Source organism: Polypterus senegalus, chromosome 11 (genome assembly GCF_016835505.1).
Source record: "Polypterus senegalus isolate Bchr_013 chromosome 11, ASM1683550v1, whole genome shotgun sequence".
Taxonomy (NCBI): Eukaryota; Metazoa; Chordata; class Cladistia; order Polypteriformes; family Polypteridae; genus Polypterus; species Polypterus senegalus.
Window position 1 is genome coordinate 122,411,545 of NC_053164.1, and position 21,711 is coordinate 122,433,255.

Consider the following 21,711-nt stretch of genomic DNA (forward strand, 5'->3'; position numbering starts at 1 on the left):
CCTGGATGTCTGTCTGGTGGGTTTAACGGGGCAACAACGCCTCTAGCATCCACAGAGGGTAAGCACTAAAATAAGTGTTACACATTTTCCAAAGAAGAACTTCAGAGCCATATGTAAGGTGTTTTTTTTTTATAAAGGAGTGAGAGCCATAGTCAATAAATCAGTGATCTCAACCCGCATCCAAGGGTAGCCAGAATAATCAGGAATGGCACAATCAATATCTTGTCTTGTTCAGCATCCAATAATTTACACTCATACATTAAAAGCATTGTTGCAAACCCTCAGACTTGAAAGACTTAATTGGATAACTTCTCATCCTCTGGGGGGTTCAAATCCAGTGTGAAATTGTGACTTATTGGAAAGGTCTCAGCAGATCTATATCATGTCTACCCTTTACAGTTGTATTCACACTTAAACAGGCTGTTCATGTTTTAGCTCACCCCCTCTCTCTATAGCACAACTAGCAGAATCCCATAATTGCGCATTTTGAAAAGAGATCTACATTCAGCAGGCATCTTTTTTTCTTAGTGAAATTTTTTAAAGCCTTTATTTATGGATGCCCAGTCTATCTATTTATTTTGCTGCACATTGACCAGCCAAGGGATAATAAAGTATAATGTTGATTTAAAAAATAGATTTAACACAAAATTATAATTCATTCTTCTAAGAAATCACATCTCTGGCATGCTAAAGATACAATAGTTTTCATACTCTAAAGATCCTCAGAGTCATAATCAGCAGCTTTGAGTTTTTATTTTTTAGGTTACCTTTGGCAGATTGTTCTAAAGTTAAGGAGGACAATAAATTAGGAAACATCTGAAATGAACTCCAGTTGTGGCAATATCATAAAATAAGAGAATCTTGCTTGCAAAGCAGATTTTCAAAAATGAGGTAAAATAAGCCACTTTTTACATTTCATGATTCTACAGGGAAATGAATGAGTATGCGTTTCAAACAACAGCTGCAAAAACATATTTCAAGTCATAGTTAGTTTTTAAGAAAACATGGTGTATACACTCATTTTTCATGGGAAATTGTAAATCATTTTCTATAAATATAAAAAAAATACATAGAATGTTTTCAGTTTCAAATGGTTTCCAAATGGTTTGAAAACATATCAAATTCATTCATTGTCATTTGGCAAATTAAAGTACACCATGATTGTGAAAAACTAATTTTGACTTGAGAAATACTGAACTCATCCTTTAACTAGTACAGATTTATAGGTATTACCCAAATCAAATCAAATTAAAACAACTTGGTCCTATGGCACAAGATGCCCAGAGGGCAGGAGAAATGGGGATGGGGTAAGTGGGGCATTATAAGATAAACTGCAGCTCACCTCATAATAAAACAACACAATTTTTTTAAATAATATAACTTGCTTGGTTTTAATAACGGTGGCACAGTGGGTAGCGCTGCTGCCTCGCAGTAAGGAGACCCGGGTTCACTTCCCGGGTCCTCCCTGCGTGGAGTTTATATGTTCTCCCCGTGTCTGTGTGGGTTTCTTCCGGGTGCTCCGGTTTCCTCCCACAATCCAAAGACATGCAAGTTAGGTGAATTGTCCCTAGTGTGTGCTTGGTGTGTGGGTGTATGTGTGCGCCCTGCGGTGGGCTGGTGCCCTGCCCGGGGTTTGTTTCCTGCCTTGCGCCCTGTGTAGGCTGGGATTGGCTCCAGCAGACCCCCGTGACCCTGTAGTTAGGATATAGCGGGTTGGATGACGGATGGATGGTTTTAATAATGTAACAAATGTTACACAGTTTGATTGTACAGAATGCATAGTTTCAAAATTAAATGTTTCATGCTATTTTTATTTTTGTTTTTTTTTTTTGTTTTCAACATTGTAACAAAAGAGCTTGGATCACCATAACGTTTCAGCAAAATCTAGGTGAGGGGAAACAAGTTTGTGTGTGTAACTCAAACAACTTCATATTTTGATTTTTCTTTTTGTCATAACAATGAGCAATATTGCATCTGTTTAACCATTACCATTACATTTTATGCTTTCATTGTATGCACAACACTAGAAAGAAAACAGTTAATTTTAGTTTAACACAATAACAAAAGTGTGCATAGTGGGTGAGCTTGAGTACATGAGTGGGAAGAGTAAACTAGAAGTAAAAGAAAAGAATATGTACGCATTTGTGATGATGTTCAATTTTCTATGGTTATGGCAATAAATCTTACTCTATATTCCACTTTTCAAGACCGTTAGTAAAGGCAAATCTGTTTTTACTTCTTATTGTTCAATCAAATGTGAAAAGTCTCTGCATAATAACTTTTCTCAGGAAGGACGCTTCATCCAATGGTTTGAAATTACACATTGACTTACCAAGTCTGGGGTACCCTCAGCCTTTCTTCAGGAATTTTGGTTCAAAGTTGATCCTCTTCAACTCTCTCTGGTTCAAGTTCATTCTATACCCATTCCACTGGAAAGCAGAAATAATAGACTTTACCAGTAGTTAAAACTGTGTCGAAGTGGAAGCATCAACTCACTGGTTTACATGATGTACAACTTAACAGTAGACAATGAAGACTGTAATGAAAATGCCATGTTCTTCCAGGTAATGCTAGATAGCTTAACATCATTAATCATGAAAGAAATGAATATATTTAGAGAAATGGTGAAACTGCTTTTAATTAAGCCTTGTTTCAGATAGCAACATTACAGAAAAAAAAGAAACAATATGACAGCTTTTAATTATGAGAAGCATTTTACTGCCTTTTATGCCATATGTATTATGGATAAATATTTTTCTACATGTTTTATTAATTGAAGTATTTATTTAAGTATTTTATTTTATTTAATTTTCTTAATAAAAAAGTTACAGTTAACACCTGTGGTCTATAGGTTAATTAAAAAATATACTTAAGTATAGGCCATAAAACTTCTATTGGTGTTTAGGCAGGAGATTAGACTGTAAAAAGACTTTTAAAGGGATAAAGAAAAAAAATCGGAATCTGTATCAAAATCGGAGGATCAAGTAATTTGAAATCGGTGACTGGCCTTGAAAAACTCGATCAGTCCATTTCCTAATTGTGATGCTTAAATACTCAAAGAAAAGAACAGTCAGGATAAATAGGGAGTGGAAAGGAAATTGCATAACAAATTTAAAGGTTGTAAAGTACATTTGCTCCAATTTATTTTGTAACCAAAAAGGTCGTCATACTTTTGGAAATACGAGGTGTGGCAGAAAAGTAATGAGACTGGCAACACTGCAAGCGATCTGGCAACGCTGCGCTGTTGTCCTTGATAGAGCATGTGTATCAGTACCCTCCCATAGCTCAGTGCGAGTTTCAACTCCTTCCGTTAACTACGTGATTTTTGTGACTGCTATTAGTGAAGTTGTGTTTTTGGTTGTGCGTCACGCAAAATGGAACAGCGGAATTTGGAGCAACGTTGTGCCATTAAATTTTGTGTTAAGCTTGGAGAATCGGCAAGTGTGACGTTTGAAAAGTTAAAACAGGCCTATGGGGAACATTCTTTATCCCGAGCTCAAGTTTTCAGGAGGCCTTCAACGAAAACCAATGAAAACATCGAGCGTGTGAACACTCTTGTGAGATCAGACCGTCGTTTAACATTAAGAATGTTGAGTGAACAATTAAATTTGAACAGATTTACCGTTCATCAAATTTTGACTGAACATTTGCACATGCGAAAGGTCTGTGCCAAAATGGTGCTGAAAAACCTCACATCTGAGCAGAAGGACAATCAAAAAAACACATTCCTGTGGTTCCCCAGCCCCCTTATTCACCTGACCTCAGTCCGTGTGACTTTTTCCTTTTTCCTAAACTGAAAAATGTCTTCAAAGGACGTCATTTCGGGACTTTAGAAAACATGCAAAAGAGTGTAACGGACATGCTGAAGACCATACCGGTTGAAGACTTCCAGCGCTGCTACCAACAGTGGGAACAACGTCTCCATTGGTGTGTAGCTGCCCAAGGGAACTACTTTGAAGGGGATAACATTGATGTTTGAAAAAAATAAAAACTTTGGTAAATAAAAAATCAGTCTCATTACTTTTCTGCCGCACCTCGTACAAAGGAAAGTCAGAAGATACATTCCCCTCCAATAAAAGCACATAATTTGCATGTAAAAAGATCTTATGAGAGATATCATAAGTGACAACAGGGGTAAAAAGATAGACAATCAGAACGCTTACTGCCACTACCTTGAGAGACCAAAAAGGAGGGGCTTTAATGGGCATCCATTGCACCCCTAAATATACTGAAAAGATGAATTGTATTACAATTAGTGAGTACAGAGGCAGCTTCCTCTGTGTCCAAAGAAGCAGAAAGGGTTTGATAATAGTCATTGTTGAGAATCTCCAGGAGACAATTCAAACTATCCCTTACTGTACAACACCACTACCACACGCTCATACACCTTTATCTTAAGAGCATCCCTTATCTACGATGGAGCGTTCGATCAGGAGAAAATATGAAGCTGATTTCAAATTAAAAGCCATTGAAGTGGTGAAAGAAATTGGTAACTGTGCTGCTGCAACAAAATTTGATGCGTCTGAGAAACTGGTGTGTGACTGGAGGAAGCAAAAAGATGTTAAAAAAATATTAATAAGTGTTGTATTTTTGAACGGGCGTGTAATTGGGGTTCTGAAATTATGATTGATTTTTTGGGTTTCAAGACCTGACTTATACGCGAGTATATATGGTAGCTTGTGGTGGCAAGCCTAGATGATACTAATAATGTTGGTAAATCAACAAGTTAAAAGACTTTATTTTCTTGCATGGCCTTTGGCTCTAACCAAAATGAGTAGTTTGCCAAGACCATAGTGAACAATTGTTAGTTATGTTCATTCAGGCCGTTTGATGACTCAGCCTGGACTGGCTATCTGTGAGAGAAACACTGTGCATTATTATGTTTATTAAAGTTTTCCTTACATTTCTCTATAAAGAACTCATGAACCTCCAGTTATGATCTTCTCATAGACACACAGCAAGTCATGGAAGCTCCTAGTTGGGTTGAGAAGCTCTGAAATGACAAGCACAAATAGGGTGGATGACATTGACCCAAAAATGCTATTTAAAGTGGAGTTCTCTTACTTTACACTTTCACTTTATGATGTGCGGAAGGTGGACACAGTGCCTATTGATTGGCAGAGCAGGTGGGCAGGGTCACCTCTCAATTAGAACAGAGTGTGCTGCGTTATTATCGAGGGCTAAAACACAACTCCTCAGCCTTACAGGAGAAGTCAATGATGAAGAGGCAGAAAGGAGACCATGGGCAACGTTTAACTTGCAGATCATATAGTAATAATGGACATTCTGTTCCACACACAGGGCCAGACTTAATTATTAGGCAAGGGTAGGCACATGCTTAGGCCCCCAAAGCAGCTCAGGGTCCCATGACAAAATGCATTTATGAACGTTTATTTTAATTTTAAACAGATTAAACACAGTTAAAACTGTTATTTTTAATGGACTTCTGTCAACATTGGGGCTCCCCCGTTCAGTCAAGACTACAATGGACTATTCCATGTTACTGCCACACTACTGCGCAGTAAACTTACAACATGGCCAAGTAATAAGTCTTGAAGTGCAGCAATGTTCTACAAAAAACAAGTTCATGACTAGAAAATGAAACAAAGCTACCCAAGTGCAGAAAAATTTAAACAAGGAAGAAAACAGAAAAAAAGTTGCAATGCTCCCAAAGATAATTTCTTTTTTTTTTAAATAACCTGCAGCTTGATACTAGATTTTTTTATTTTTCTCAGGAGGCATTTTTAAAATGTTACAACAAATACAATAGCCAAACAGAAAATAAAGCAACTAGATAATGCTCTGCCACCACCACTGTGTCATACACTTCTGATGGTATAATGAAAGTACCAGCTCATACAATCAGGGTGGGCCAAGTATGGCCTGTGGCACAAGTGCAAACACTCCCTGTACTATATCTTAATATTCCATACTTCACGAGACGCTCTTAACAAAATGTTGCTGCAGTTTGCTGGTGTAAGTGTACTAAGTTGCCAAGTGGTATCATCCAATGAAAGCAAGCTTTTACCATAGGAACAGGGATAGTCTGCAGAGGGATAATTGTCAATGTTTTTAGCTGGTTGCTTGCCATTGTCTTGCATAATCATTTGAGATTAACACATTTGCTAGTTTCCCTGGGTTCATAGACAGACCTAGATTTTATATGATGCACTGTATGAATCATTATTAACAATTTGTCAAATTTCCAGAAAATGTTGCCCACCCCTGTGTTACACAATTAAGTACAAAAAGGTGTGATCAATGGAATTTATGAGGCCCCCAAATTATTAAATACACCTATTTCCAGACGCAGAAAGCTGGTCAACTCTTTGGCCCTGGCCAGGTAGTAGGAAGATACAGGACTATATTAGCTCAGCGTATGTATGTTTTATAACAGCATACTCTGTGATATCTTAGTAAAACAGTGGCGAGATATTGGAATTCTGAGGGCACTGTTATTTACCATTCATTCCACACAGGAGTGGAGCACAAGTTGTGTTGACATTTATTATAGCCAAATGAGAAAATGACAAACATGTAAAAATGTAAAACTGGAAATAAGTAGTTTCCTGGATGAGAAATATTATGGGTTTTTAATTGAACTCTCATATATATATATATATATATATATATATATATATATATATATATATATATATATATATATATATATATATATATATATATATATAGTGAGAAGAAGAGATAAAAGACATGGCAAGGGTTGGGGCAGCCACCTGTTTAATTCGGTATCCTGGCTGCAAAAGCAAACGATTCATGATTGAGTCAAGTTCACACGACAGAGTCCAAAACAGAACTGCCTCCCAGGGAAAAGATGTGAGGCTTTATAGGGCGTTTGGGGGGAAGTCGTCCTCGGGGCCGGGACCGGAAGTGATGTGTCCCGAGTCGAGGTGGGGGCTCCTGGTGGGATTTCCCGGGAAAGGCCTGCAGGGAACTTAGAAAGAGCGTCAGTGTAAAGGGGCAGATGTATTATCAGTCATCTCTAAGCCCTTCAGCTGCCTCCTATGCACATGTGTGTGACAATATATATATATATATATATATATATATATATATATATATACTGCTCAAAAGAATTAAAGGAACACTTTTTAATCAGAGCATAGCATAAAGTCAATGAAACTTATGGGATATTAATCTGGTCAGTTAAGTAGCAGAGGGGTTGTTAATCAGTTTCAGCTGCTGTGGTGTTAATGAAATTAACAACAGATGCACTAGAGAGGCAACAATGAGATGACCCCCAAAACAGGAATGGTTTAACAGGTGGAGGCCACTGACATTTTCCCTCCTCATCTTTTCTGACTGTTTCTTCACTAGTTTTGCATTTGGCTACAGTCAGTGTCACTACTGGTAGCATGAGGCGATACCTGGACCCTACAGAGGTTGCACAGGTAGTCCAACTTCTCCAGGATGGCACATCAATACGTGTCATTGCCAGAAGGTTTGCTGTGTCTCCCTGCACAGTCTCAAGGGCATGGAGGAGATTCTAGGAGACAAGCAGTTACTCTAGGAGAGCTGGAGAGGGCCATAGAAGGTCCATAACCCATCAGCAGGACCAGTATCTGCTCCTTTGGGCAAGGAGGAACAGGATGAGCACTGCCAGAACCCTACAAAATGACCTCCAGCAGGCCACTGGTGTGAATGTCTCTGACCAAACAACCAGAAAGACTTCATGAGGGTGACCCAAGGGCCCCATGTCCTCTAATGGGCCCTGAGCTCACTGCCCAGCAGCATGCAGCTCGATTGGCATTCCCATAGAATACCAGAATTGGCAGATGCACCACTGGTGCCCTGTGCTTTATACAGATGAGAGCAGGTTCACCCGGAGCACGTGACAGAAGTGAAAGGGTCTGGAGAAGCCATGGAGAACATTATGCTGCCTGTAACATCATTCAACATGAGCAGTTTGGTGGGTGTTAATGATTGTCTGGGGAGGCATATCCATGGAGGGTCACACAGACCGCTACAGGCTTGACAAAGGCACCTTGGCTGCCATTAGGTATCAGGATGAAATCCTTGGACCCATTGTCAGACCCTATGCTGGTACAGTGGCTCCTGGTGCACGACAATTCCTGGCCTCATGTGGTGAGAGTATGCAAGCAGTTCCTGGAGGATGAAGGAATTGATACCATTGACTGGCCACCACACTTTCCTGACCTAAATCCAATAGAACACCTCTGGGACATTATGTTTTGGTCCATCCAATGCCACCTGGTTGCACCTCAGACTGTCCAGGAGCTCAGTGATGCCCTGGTCCAGATCTGGGAGGAGATCCCCCACAACACCATCTGTCATCTCATTAGAAGCATGCACCGATGTTGTCAGGCATGTATACAAGAACACAGGGGCCATACAAAGTGCTGCGTACAATTTTGAGTTGCTGCAATTTAATTTTGGCAAAATGGACTAGCCTGCCACATCATTTTTCACTCTGATTTTTGGGGCGTCTTTGAATTCAGGGCTCTGTAGGTTGATCATTTTCATTTCCATCAAACGATGTGGCATCCTTTCGTTCCTATCACATTACCCAGTCTATATCAGTATAGATATCCAGGAGGATTTCTTTTTCCCATTGAGATCTGATGTGTTTTCAGTGTTCCTTTAATTTTTTTGAGCAGTTTATATATATATATGGTGGCCCAGATCTAATTATGCAATTTTCATTATGCTATAACTTATTTATTAAGTTTATTACATAGAAAATCACCCGCAAAATCCTGGACCATTGAGAAGCGTGCAAACTGACAACACGAAGAATCATCTTTGCGCAGAACTGGAATCATCCCCGCATAAATCAAAGTCATCCACACGATCTGGATCTACATAATTAGATCTGGACTACCCTATATATATTGACATGTGAGTTGGTGTCTTGTATCCCAATGATAAGGCTGAGTCTCAGTACTTTAGCAAAACCAGCTTTATTCCACTTGAAACAGGAACAGCAAAGTTATTCATTGTAGCGGGATCTACCATTCTATTACACACAGACACAGCAAACAGGCAGGGTCAGGGCCAGTTCAGTGGCCAAGTTATAATGTTCCTTGTATCACCCATCAGGTGACCAGCACTTTGCACATGGCAGTGGTCAGCTTGTAGTTGCTTCTGTGGCGCTGCCAATCTGCGACAGACCAGCAACAAGCAACAGATGTGCGAGTCTCACTTCTGCATGTTGTCACTTTGGGGAGGGTCTCAAATGAGTTCAGACATCTCACTATATTTGTTTATATTTTTTATATAAATAAATAAATAAATAAAAGTAAAATCATTTTTTAAATAAAAAACACTGAAAGTTATTAGAGTCTTGTATATAATTTACACACATTAGGTCATACCCAGTATGAAGACAATGATGACTGTATTTTTCAAAACTGAAAGACTTAATAAAAAGTTGGTTTATAATAAAAAAAAACTGCTAATGAGCAACATTATACTGAACTGAGGCGGAAAAGCAACAGCAAAAAAAAAAGTCAGAAGTAGGGCACACACAAAACTACATTTTGCACCATGACATCACACCTGCACACACCATGCTGACAACAAGATTTGACTAAAAACTGCGTGGTTGTTGTTTTATACCCCATACATTTGCCAGATCTTGCTCCATGTGAATTATTTGACCCAGAAATTCTAATTGAGCCTGAATGAAGAAATCCAGAGGAAAGAAAAAGTACAGGAAATGTTTCCCAGAATGGAAAGAACTTTAGGATAGAGTATTATATTTCAAGGGAAGTATTTTGACAGTGACTAAAATTAAATTGCTGTAAGTTGTATAACAAAGTTTAACAATTCTGGAAATGGTGTCTTCCCTTGTATAAGCAGCTTATTTCGTTTTAAAAAAATAGTTCTTTAAATATGGTATACATTATTTTATATAACATAAAAAGCCACAGCTGTAGGTATGAGTGATATTGGCCAAAGGGAGGGGAAAAAATGTTTTTTTTTCCTGGGATTTTGTTAATAACTATAAGTAGATATTTTACATCTTTCAAAAATATGTTTGTAAAAAATCTGAGGAATATTCCACACAAACATATTGTTAACATGCTACTTATCCCATAAAATCTGAAGTAGTGGCCCAGAAAAAAAATTTGATTGCATGCTTTTGTCGAGAAAGTAAGTGTTGAAACTCAACGGCATTAATAAGTGATCGATGCTGCTCACTGCCCAAGGATGTGAAAAACATTTTGATTATACAAATAGATACCGAACGTGAATTATGCAAAACGAGTTATATGAGAGTGTATGTTTTCACATCCTTTGGTACTGTCCAGCATTGATCATATCAACTTATTTGAGATTGACAACTTACTTGAAAACTGATTGGGGAGCATTGCAACAAAACTCTATTTCAACCTTTTCCGATATTAGTGCCCGGCTACCCAGCTTGATAGGGACCACTTGATGTTTTGCACTAGGTATAAGACAACAATGGTAGATTAAATCCTGGCCAGGTTACAGGGATTCCCTCCTCTCTTAATTAAGAAAAAAAAGTGTGAAATTTCAAGGAAGAAAGATTTCTTCCCTAGCCTTCCAAGCCTCTTAACATTGTCATGGTCAATAGGGAATTCAGACAGCAAATAAGGTGAGTCTTTGAGACTGGTCACTTTTATTTAAATGTCTAAAATAAGCAGATAAAAAAAACATTAAATCATGTAAATGAAATGTAAGAAAGCCAAATACACCTTATTTTTTTTTTTTATTTTATTATAATCATTCGATACAAATAGATCAACTTTAACAAAAAATACGATTGATAACAAATCAACTCCCACCCCTGAAAAAGAGAGCATTGCCAATGGAGTAAAACCAAGCTGGTAAAAATAAATAAATTGATGAGTTTAATAAGCGGATAAAGATAAATGGAGAAGAAAAAGAAATGGGAAGAGAATCTACTTTCTCAGTGCTTTAAGAGCTTATTCTAAAATATTATTGATTAGATCCTGCCAGGTTTTGAAAATGTTCTGCACAAATCCTCTAACTGAGAATTGGAATTTTTCCAATTTCAAATAATATAAAACATTACCCACTGACTTAAAAGAGGAGAGTTAGGATCCTTCCAGTTTAACAAAATTATTCTGTGTGCTAATAGTGTAGTGAAGGCAATCAACAGTTTCTTTGTCTTTCTCCACTTTAAGCCCATCTGGAAGAACACCACAGCTGTTAATGGGTTAGGAGGGATTGTGAGTCCAAGGCTGTCTGAAAGGCACTTAAAAATTTTGTCCAGAATGATGTTAATTTGGTGCAGGCCCAAAACATGTGACCCAGTGAGGCTGGAGCTTGATTGCAGCGTTCACAGATTGGATCTTGCCCTGGAAACATTTTGGACAGTTTCAAGCAAGACAGATGTGCTCGATATATAAATTTGAGTTGAGTAACTCTGCATTGCTACATTCCACTCCTTTTCTGATATGTTGAGTGAGAGATCCTTTTCCAATTGTCCTCTTGGATCTTTGAAAGAGAGGGACTGTAAAATATGTTTATATATTGCAGAAATGCTGTGCGATTTCTCGAGACTGAGCAATATTTTTTCCAGCATAGAGGAAGGTGCGAGATGAGGAAAATTGGGCAGGTTCTGTTTAACAAAGTTTCTAATTTGAAGATAGTGAAAGAAATGTGTTGCTGGAAAGTTACATTTGGAATATAATTGTTCAAAGGATGCAAAAGGAAGCAATTTATTCCCAAATGTTTTCCAGATATTAAAAACTGCATATGTAGTTGAAAAAGGTGGTTCAAATGCAGAGGTGCCACAGATAAAAGATTCTCCATCTTAAAATGCTTCATACATTGGTTCCATATTCCGAGTGAGTGAAGCACAACTGGGTTATTAGTATATTGGCGATAACTTGTATTAATAGGGGCACAAAGCAGGGAATATAAAGAAGTACTGCAGGTTTTTATTTCTATTGCGGACTAAGCCTGTGTATGTTCATCTATTTGTGTCCAGGTTTTTATAGCTTGTATTTTTGCTGCCCAGTAATAAAACTGAAAGTTAGGCAGAGCCATGCCACCTTCTGTCTTAGGTCTTTGTAGGGTCATTCTTTGGATATGTGGATGTTTTAAATTCCAAATAAATGACGTTATGGTTGAATGTAATTGCTTAAAGAATGATTTATTTATGTATATTGGAATGTTTTGAAATAAAAAGAGAAGCTTAGAAAGGATATTCATCCTAACAATGTTAATTCTTCCAGCTAGAGTAAGATGAAGGGTTGACCATCTATGCAAGTCTTGCTTAACTTTTTCCATAGACAGCAAAATTTTGTCGATGAAGAGCTTTATGTTTACTTGTAATATTTACCCCCAATTATTTAAACTGATCTGCAATTATAAAAGGGAAGGTGTCCAATCTAATATTGTATGCTTGAGAATTCACTGGAAAGAGTACACTTTTATTCAAATTAATTATGAGACCAGAGATCTTTTGAAATTTTGTAAGTGCTGTTAAGACTGCAGGCACAGTATTTTGTGGGTCTGATATATACAGTACCATATCATCTGCATATAGAGAAATTTTCTGTTCAAGTCCTTCTCTGATAATCCCCTTTATCTGATAAGCATTTCAACAGCGAACTCCCAGTGGTTCAATGGCGATTGCAAATAGCAGTGGTGTCAAGGGGCATCCTTGTCTGGTACCATGTTCTAGTTTAAAGTAGTCTGAACAAATGTTGTTAACAGAAACTGAAGCTCCTGGATTGGTATACAGTAGTTTGACCCATGCACAAATATTTGGGCCAAACCCAAATTTCTCTAATGTAGTGAAAAGGTAGTTCCATTCAATCATGTCAAATACTTTTTCTGCATCCAACGATATCATCATCTCCGGGGTGTTTGGCTTTGCAGATGAGCATATTACATTAAACAGGCATCAGAGATTGGAAGCAAAGTGTTGGCCTTTAATAAATCCAGTTTGATCTTGTGATATTACCGAAGGCAGCACTTTCTCCATCCTTCTAGCTAGGACTTTGGAGAGTATCTTAACATCAACATTATTCAGAAGAAAAATTGGTCTGCATGATGCACATTGTAACAAGTCCTTATTTTGTTTAGGAAAGACGGCGATTAATGTTTGGCGAAAAGTTTGAGGTAGAATTTGATTGGCTCTAGCTTCTGTAAATGTTGCCAATAAGGGGGAAGCTAGCTGAGCAGAGAATTTCTTATAAAATTCGACAGGGTAGCCATCAGCATCTGCTGCTTTCCCACTCTGAAGTTACTTTATAGCATCTAGTAATTCCGATAGCGCCAGAGGTTTGTCCAATTCCTCTGCAATAAAAGTATCTATTTGTAGTATGTCATGTATCCAGAAATGCATTAGATTGTGTGTTGTCTTCTTTGAACTCGGTAGAATATAAGGATTTATAGTAGTCTCTAAATGTGTGCATTATATTTTTATGGGCAATGATTTTATCTCCGTTCATGTTGGTAATTGCTGGGATTATATTGCGAACTTCTTGCTTGTGGATTTGTTGAGCTAAGAGCCTATTAACTTTCTTTCTGTGTTCATAGTAATGATGTCTTAATTTATAAATAAGTTAAGAGGTTGAGCTCTGAATGCAGAGCCTGTCTTTTCCTATGAAGAACCTCGCTGGGACACCAGGCATGTTCTTGATATATTCTAGTAATTTTGCTGGTTAGCTCCGATACCTGCTGGGTTTCCAATTATTTCTGTGGGAAAGATATGAAATAATCTGTACTCTTAAGAAGGCCTTTAGAGTTTCCCAGAGTGTTCCAGCTGAGACCTCTGAGGATGTATTTGTCTTTAGGAAGAAACTGATTTGTTTTCATATAAATTCTGTACAGTTCTCATCTGCTAATAGAAGTGGGTTAAGTTGCCATCTGCAAGATGACTGTGGGGCATAATGATTTCAGCTCCAAGATCAGAGGGGCATGGTAGGAAATAACAATAGCGTCGTACTTGGAAGATTTAATCGTAGGCAAGAAATTATTATCTATAAAGAAATAATCAATTCTTGTGTAGCAATGATGCACTGCTGAGTAGAAGGAATATGTTCTTGAATTTGGGTTTAGAAACCTCCAGGGGTCTGATAAGATGTGGTCAGTTAAAAACTGTGCAATTGTCTTTTGCTGTGTGAGATGTCATCCCCCCTGTGACAGGAGACCTAAGAGTGGATTTAAAACAATTAAAGTCCCCAGCCAATATAACTTTTATGAGTGTTCACATTAGGAATAGATACAAATACATTTTGCATGAATTCCCTATCAACAACATTGGGTGCATAAACATTTATCAAAATCACTATACAGTTAAATAAGTTACCCATGACAATCACTTATCTCCCTTCAGGATCAGAAACTACTGTACATCTGATGCTACAAATGAGACTGTTCTCTATATAAGAATTCCCACACCTCTAGTTTTCTTTGTAAAGCTGGAATGGAACATTTGACCAGTCCAGTCTTTTTGCAGCCGGAACTACTCATATTACTTTCCCTCATCACAAAAATGCTTGAAAAGCAAACTTAGTCTCAATAGATAACATTGGACTGCTTTACATTTGTTTGAACGTGATGCATTTTCATTTTACACATCAAGTTGTGAGGCATAACCAGAACCTACAAACAGAAATAAAGCAGGGAGTTGGTGTAGGTTTGCATTTTTCAATTCCCACACGACCAATTCTAAGCCAGTTACACATGTAGATATCCAACATTACATTCTCAAACCCAAGGAATTTTTTTTTTAAAAAAAAAACCAAAACACTTTGGATTAGTTTTTAAACTTTATTGGTCTTAAATTAAAAAAAGAATTTTCTTCACCCTCATTATGCTTATTCTATGCTAGATTTGATTAACTAGATCATGTCAGATTTTAAAAAGGTTTTGAAGAAATCTAAGTGAGAATTAATTTTTTTCTCTCCAATTTCAAATAGTACACATCACCACCTACCCACTGGCATAGCAGAAGAGCTGGGGTTCTTTCCAGTTGAGCAAGGTAAGTTTACATGCTAGTAATGATGTACAGTGGAACCTCGGGTCATGAACGTCTCGGAACACGTACAAATCGGGTTACGACCAAAAAATATACCAAACTTTTGCATCTGTGCACGACCACACACTCCGGTGACAAACAAGCCATTTTCCCATCGATTCGTACGCGCCAATGATTTCCATACGTGTTCAGTCTCTCCCTGTATAGGGTGGCCCAGATCTAATTATGCAATTTTCATTATGCTATAACTTATTTATTAAGTTTATTACATAGAAAAATCACCCAAAAAATCCTGGACCAATCGAGAAGTGTGCAAACTAATGACATGAAGAATTGTCTTTGCGCCAAACTGGAATCACCCCCACATAAATCAAAGTCATCCAAATAATCTGGATCTGCGTAATTTGATCTGGACCACCCTGTACATTGTTCTCAGTCAGACGTGCATGCATTTCCTGTGAACTCTGTGTTCTATTTCGTGTGCTTTTGCATTAATTTTGCAATTAACCATGGCCTCTAAGTAAGTGAAGAGTGGTAGTGTTGGTGAGAAGGTTCAAAGAAAAATTGAATTAAACAAAGAAATTATTGAAAAGTATGAATGTGGCATTCGTGTTACTGATCTTACCGCCAAGTACAAGAAGTCAAAATCTACGATTTCGACTATTTTAAAAAGGAGGACGAGGCCATTATAGCAGCTGATGTTGCAAAAGGAGTTACAGTGTTAACCAGGCAGAGGCCTCAACTGCTGGAAGAGGTGGAAAAACTGTTGCTAGTGTGGCTGAACGAGAAGCAACTTGCAGGGGATAGTGTAAGCGAGGAGAGGCTATGTGAGAAAGCCAGGAAGATTCATGGCGATTTGCTGCAAAACTATCCTTCTACGAGTGGCGAAGGTGAGGAATTTAAAGCCAATAGAGGATGGTTTGAAAGGTTCTGCAAGAGAAGAGGCATTCCTAGTGTGGTAAGGCATGGAAAGGCTGCTAGTTCCAATGCTGAAGCCGCAAAAGAATTTGTGAAAAAGTTCACAAAATTCATGGAGGACGAAGGCTACATCCTTCAACAAGGGTTCAATCAAGCCGGTAGTCGTTTACCAATTTGAGAACCCTCATGCTTTCAAGCAGCACAAAGTAAACAAAGCCAGACTGCCTGTGATGGGGAGGGCAAACACAAAGGGTTGGGTCACAAGGACCTTGTTTTTGGAATGGCTGCACGAGTCTTTCGCTCCCACCATCAAGCAATATCTTGAAGGGAATCTGCCTGAAAAATGCCTTCTTCTGATGGACAATACACTGGCACACCCTCCAAATTTGGTTGACAATATGGTCGAGGAGTATGACTTTATTAAGGTCGTGTTCCTCCCCCGACAATACAACTCCTCTACTGCAGCCCATGAACCAGCAGGTTATCTCAAAATTTAAGAAGCTGTACACCAAAGGACTATTTGCCAGGTGTTTCAATGTGACCGAGGAGACGTCTTTGACCCTGAAAGAGTTCTGGAAGAACCATTTTAATATCGTTCACTGCATCAACCTCATCGATAAAGCCTGGGAAGATGTCACATACCGGACCTTGAACTCGGCCTGGAAGAAACTTTGGCCTGAATGCGTTCCTGAACAGGATTTAGAAAGATTTGAGCCTCTTGTTGTGGATGAGATTGTGTCCATGGGCAAGAGCATTGGTCTTGAAGAGGACAATGAGGACATTGAGAAGCTGATGACGGAGGTTGCTCACCGAGAAGCAGTCCTCAGGGGAAGAACAGGGAAGAGCAGTTATAAAAATTGATGCAATAAAAGCCATCATGTAAAAATGGAACGAGTGCCAGGATTTTTTCCCCAAGAACCACCACACTGACAAAGCGGTTGCGAACACAGTGATAATGAACGACCATGTCGTCTTGCATTTACGAAAAATTTTAATGCGTAGAAAAAGGCAAGTTACATTAGACTGCTATTTCGCGAAGTCTGATCCACCAGCTAAACACACCAGAAACCCAAGAAATCACAAGAGAAAAAACACCTGAAGGAGAACATCCCTCCATCGCGCAGAGGTACTCTCCCTCAAAACTGTAACCTACTCTCTACCCAGCTTCCTCCTCACTTCCTTCATGCCAGAACTCGACTCATGCTAGGTTAGTTTTCTTGGTTGTTTATGGTTAGTTTATGTATAAATTAAGGATTTTTCAAAATTAATTTTTTCCCCCTGTGCTTAAAACCAAAAAAAAAAAAAAAGTGTTTACAGCAAGCGGTACGTAAGGCTGTAGCGTGAAGTCTTGCAAGGTTGGTTTTCGCTGTTCAAGGTTTTCTCAGTGTTATCCAATATTTTTACATTTAGTTTACTATTACACTGTGCATTCTATGATATAATTAACTATTTTTGTGCTTAATCTTTAAAAAAATATTTACATACAGTTTGTATGGTCTCGAACGGATTAATTGTATTTACATACAATCCTATGGGGGAAATTAGTTTGGGTTGCGACCAGAGTTTTGGAACAAATTGCAGTAATGACCCGAGGTTCCACTGTATAAGCAATTACAATCAATTTGTCCTTCTCTTAAGACTATCCGGAAGTTCAAGCAACAGCTATTAATAGGTAAGTAGTGATTGTGACACCAAATTCATCCGATAGCCATTAAAAAGAATTTTGCCCAGAATGATAACTTGGTGCACACCCAAAACATCTGATCCACACTGCCTCTGGAATAGAAATGGGTGGGATGAGAGGAAGGAATTGGGTGATGGGGGGGTTGGGGGAAACAACTCGGGCAGCTTTCTTTAAACAGAGGTCCAGTCTTCAAAGTAATTGTGATGAGAAGTTAAAATTTGAAGCAGAAATACTCCTAAGATGCAATGACATTATTTATATTTTGTTCAAGATGTTTTCCTAACATTAAAGCACGGTTTAGGTTGGAGAGGGTAATCATCATGTAAAGGTGCAACACAAGATCTTATTTTAGTTAAATGACTTAAGATTCCAAATCCATATCTAAATTGTCCACTCTTAAAAAAAATGCACCTGTTAACTGTATCATTTCCCTAACAATGAGGTTTAAATGATAAAGGACCAAGCAGTTCATCATGATCCATTAGTTTTAAACTATATGGAAAGAAATGGACAACTGGAAATGTACCCCAATACATAGGTGTATTCACAAAGGTTTTGCCTCTCAAGGTACCACCAAAGGTGTATTGGGTGTTATTTAAATTAGGTAATTAAACCAACAACGTGAAAATTTACCAGAAAGAGGATTTGCAAAAGCAGGTGACCATTATTTTGCACTGATTCTTGAGTCCAGTCAATCCCCAATCCCAAGCACTTGGTCCTTGTATAAAACAGAGGCTGAACATAGTCTTATTGAGGAAACCCAAATGTATAACACCACAGCTTAATATTGAATATCCAGTTTTATCATCCAACTTTCTACAAAGTAGATTTCAGATGCAATACACTGAATCTTCACCCTGACCCTTGTTCTACATAAAGAGCTGCATGTGTGCACACTTGGAAAACATTTCGGGCGGGGTGTTGTTTAAGGGCAAAAACATGCATAAAATTAAAGCAATCTTGTTTAGTAGGCATTTACTGAATCTTTGTTGATAAAAGAACTATTAATCAGTTTTTCAGAGGAATAACTTTATTGGATATACTTTTTTGTATGATGTATTTTATTCTAGATGACAAACAGTTGTATATAATAAAGTGTGAAGTCAAAAAGTGAATGTAAATACTGTGTTTAAAATACATGCCGATGTTAATACACCATTCACTCATAATGAACAGAATTTACTGTTTCAAAAGCCTGCGAGACAGGATATTTATGAAAAGCATTTAAAAAATATAAAAACAAAATCACCAGCTTTTACACAGAAATGCAAGTATGGCCATGTCACCAACCTTACAGTGTTTGTATATTCCTTATAGGAGACTGCAAAAAAAAATGACAATAGCAATCCAGAAATACATGACAGGAGAGACATTTGTTGGTCACAGAAATTTACATTTCTAATGTGAAGTATTCTGGCCCCCTCAAGTGGAACATCTTAATAATGCACCATAGCCAATATGCAATAAAAAAAGTTGAGAAAGGAAAGGGGGGGAATTAATAAAAGCCTAAAAACGCCGGCAAGTTCTTAAAGTCCACACTTTTATAAATTTGCCAAGGGTTAGGCAGTTGGAAGCCTCAAAGATTTATAAAGGAGTGGGGTGTAGGGGTATAGAAAGACCAAACAATTTTTATAAAAAAAGGTAACTCTAAAGGAAATACTGCTCCATTCCTGGAATGGCAAAAAAAATAAAAAAAAAATCCAAACACACACCAAAACAGGCATCAGGCCACTGCACTCACACAGTGGTGTTAAAATACCCCTTCTACATTCCCCATGCATTAACAGAAGTGCATGACCCTAATTTTGTGTCACAAAGTGAGTTAGGGCATTTCCAAAACGTAGCAGAATCCAAAAAAAGAAAATCCTCTTATTCTAAATGGTGTCAGACAGCTTCCACCAAACATTAGTCATCTGCCAATCCCCCTACAAGAGCCCACCCTCAAACAAACTGCCTCCTTTCTAAAAAAAAAAAGACACCTTGTGCAGTACAACCCCAAAAGTCAACCACTACTAAAATATTAAAACTCATTAAAGAATCAGTTTCAGAAAAAAGTTTCTAAGTTCTCACTATTATCTTTAAGATTTCCATAGGAAGAATTTTGTTCAGAATCTACCAAGAAAGAAGAATTTTCATCACAGACCATTTCCTGATGTTGATCTGGTCCAATGTCACTTACAAACTGGTCACTCTTCAGAATAATGGAAGCCCCATCCACTTTATCACCTGCAATTACCAAAGGGATTCCATCAACTGTATGATTTTTGCTATATTCTAGCAATGAAACATTTCCATCTCCTTGATGCAAGTGAATACTATAACCATCTGAAGGCTGCGTCTCCACACTCATTTCTTGATTGTTCACTCCCTGCAGAGAACTTTGTTCTAGAGTTCCTGTACTGGCACCAACAATATTTCCTGAAAATGGCAAACTGCCCTTGTGAACTGAAGTAGAAGCAGGCACGGTGATGACAAGTGGACTACTGTTATCAAGATTTAATGGAAGAGTCACATCTGCAGAAACAGGATGGGTGTTTTCCTGGATAAGTCTGCATAAGACTTCATCGTGCACAGGAGGGTTGGACAATTGGTCATAGAGATTTTCATGATTAACTTGAAATTCTGCATTATTCTTGAACTCGCTCAATTTCTCTTGTGTTTGAGATTCTTCTTTTGTATACAATATATCTGCAGCACTGGGTGTTTCAGGAATCGATGACTTACTGCTAACAACTGAAGCTTCTGGCACAATGGTGTCTCCTTCCTCTTGAAGCTCCAAAGAGTCCTGATTTTTTAATGTGGTCATGAGATCAGTCAGAATGGCCCCAAGGACATCATGATCATTGGTCTGTAGGTCAATATTTATATTCCCCATTAAATTACCCCCAACAGAACCGAGATCTTTGCATGGCATTTCATCTTTGGACAGCATCTCATCTACATCATCTTGGTTGTCCAGAGAAGCTGAAAAGGGAAGGGTGCTTGTAGTACTACCATCATCCCCAGAGCTGCCACTGCAATCATCCTCTTCATTTTTACTTAGTTTTCTGTTAAATATAAAAAATAGAATTTTCAGGATAAGCTTGTGAAAAGGTAGCCAACAAAGAATGATAAATATTAAAATTTCTCAAACCATAAATTCTTGGTGCTGTGCAGGCAGCATCCTTTTTATAGAAGCTCATTTTCTCTTCACTGCATTCACCTCAAAATACAAACACCACCAGGTCATGACATTAGCAGAAATTAACTATTTTGCACTTATGGGTGTGGGATAGTGTGTCCGTGACTAGGAAAAGGGTGGCGATTTTGAAATAATGACTTGGCCCACTTGATCTCCATAGGTGTTCATGCTCACACAGCTTTGGGAGATTGGTGGAGTAACGTGGGTGAGACACACCTATATGTTAGGGTGTGGTCGGTCTCAATTGCTGCAATGCGCGATTGAGATGCTGTGCCCATGGAAGCAGATGAAAAGTGAGCCAGCACAGTAGGAAAGGACCAGAAAAGAATCCATAAGAGAAGGCAAAAAGGGGGGATGGGGGTGTAAAAAAAAAAAAAAAAAAAAGACTGGCCAGGGTCAGCAAAGACGAGCAACAGATGGAGGTTAAATGGAGAGAAGACAGACACGAAGAGACACAGCAAGAGCACCCGTACTGCAAGGAGTGAGAGGAAGGTGGTCAGGAGTAAGCTTAATGGCTACAGGACCCTGAAGCTGAAGAAAGGTTTGTAGCGGATGTCACATGTGCCATTATTCCATGGGCAGTTTACTCCCTCTTTGGGTGCACTGCAGGGAAGAACGCTGTAAATACACCTTTAAGGGGGAGGTCATAACTGTCAGGGCGGTGGGTGCTGAAGACTTAAAAACCGGAAAAGGGGAGAAAGACAGACATCTTGTGGTGGAGCAAAGAGAATAGACAAAGTAGCGCCAAGTAAAGTATCTGCTGGAAAAAGTTATTTTTTGAAGACTCAGTGACACAAGGGAGACGCGTCTCTGAAGACAGACTCTTTTGATTTCGCTAACAAATACTTGGACCAGTAGGATTAAACTTTGTTATCAGCTCGGCGGCTGACGTATTCCGATAGGGTTTCTTTTTGCCCTAAACAATAAGGACAGTAAACCTATTTGGACAAACTGGTT

At 38.4% G+C, this 21,711-nt stretch overlaps 1 protein-coding gene across 2 annotated transcripts in view; it reads right to left on the reverse strand.

The window, feature by feature from the left end:
• Window positions 1-19,208: 19,208 nt before the first annotated feature.
• LOC120539483 overlaps window positions 19,209-21,711 on the reverse strand; it is a 33,645-nt gene continuing 31,142 nt past the window's right edge. For both annotated transcript variants that reach the window (XM_039769585.1, XM_039769584.1), the window contains exon 11: window positions 19,209-20,620. In XM_039769585.1, the coding sequence (XP_039625519.1) occupies window positions 19,618-20,620 (1,003 nt within the window). In that variant the 3' untranslated portion in view covers window positions 19,209-19,617. The remainder of the gene's footprint in view (window positions 20,621-21,711) is intronic.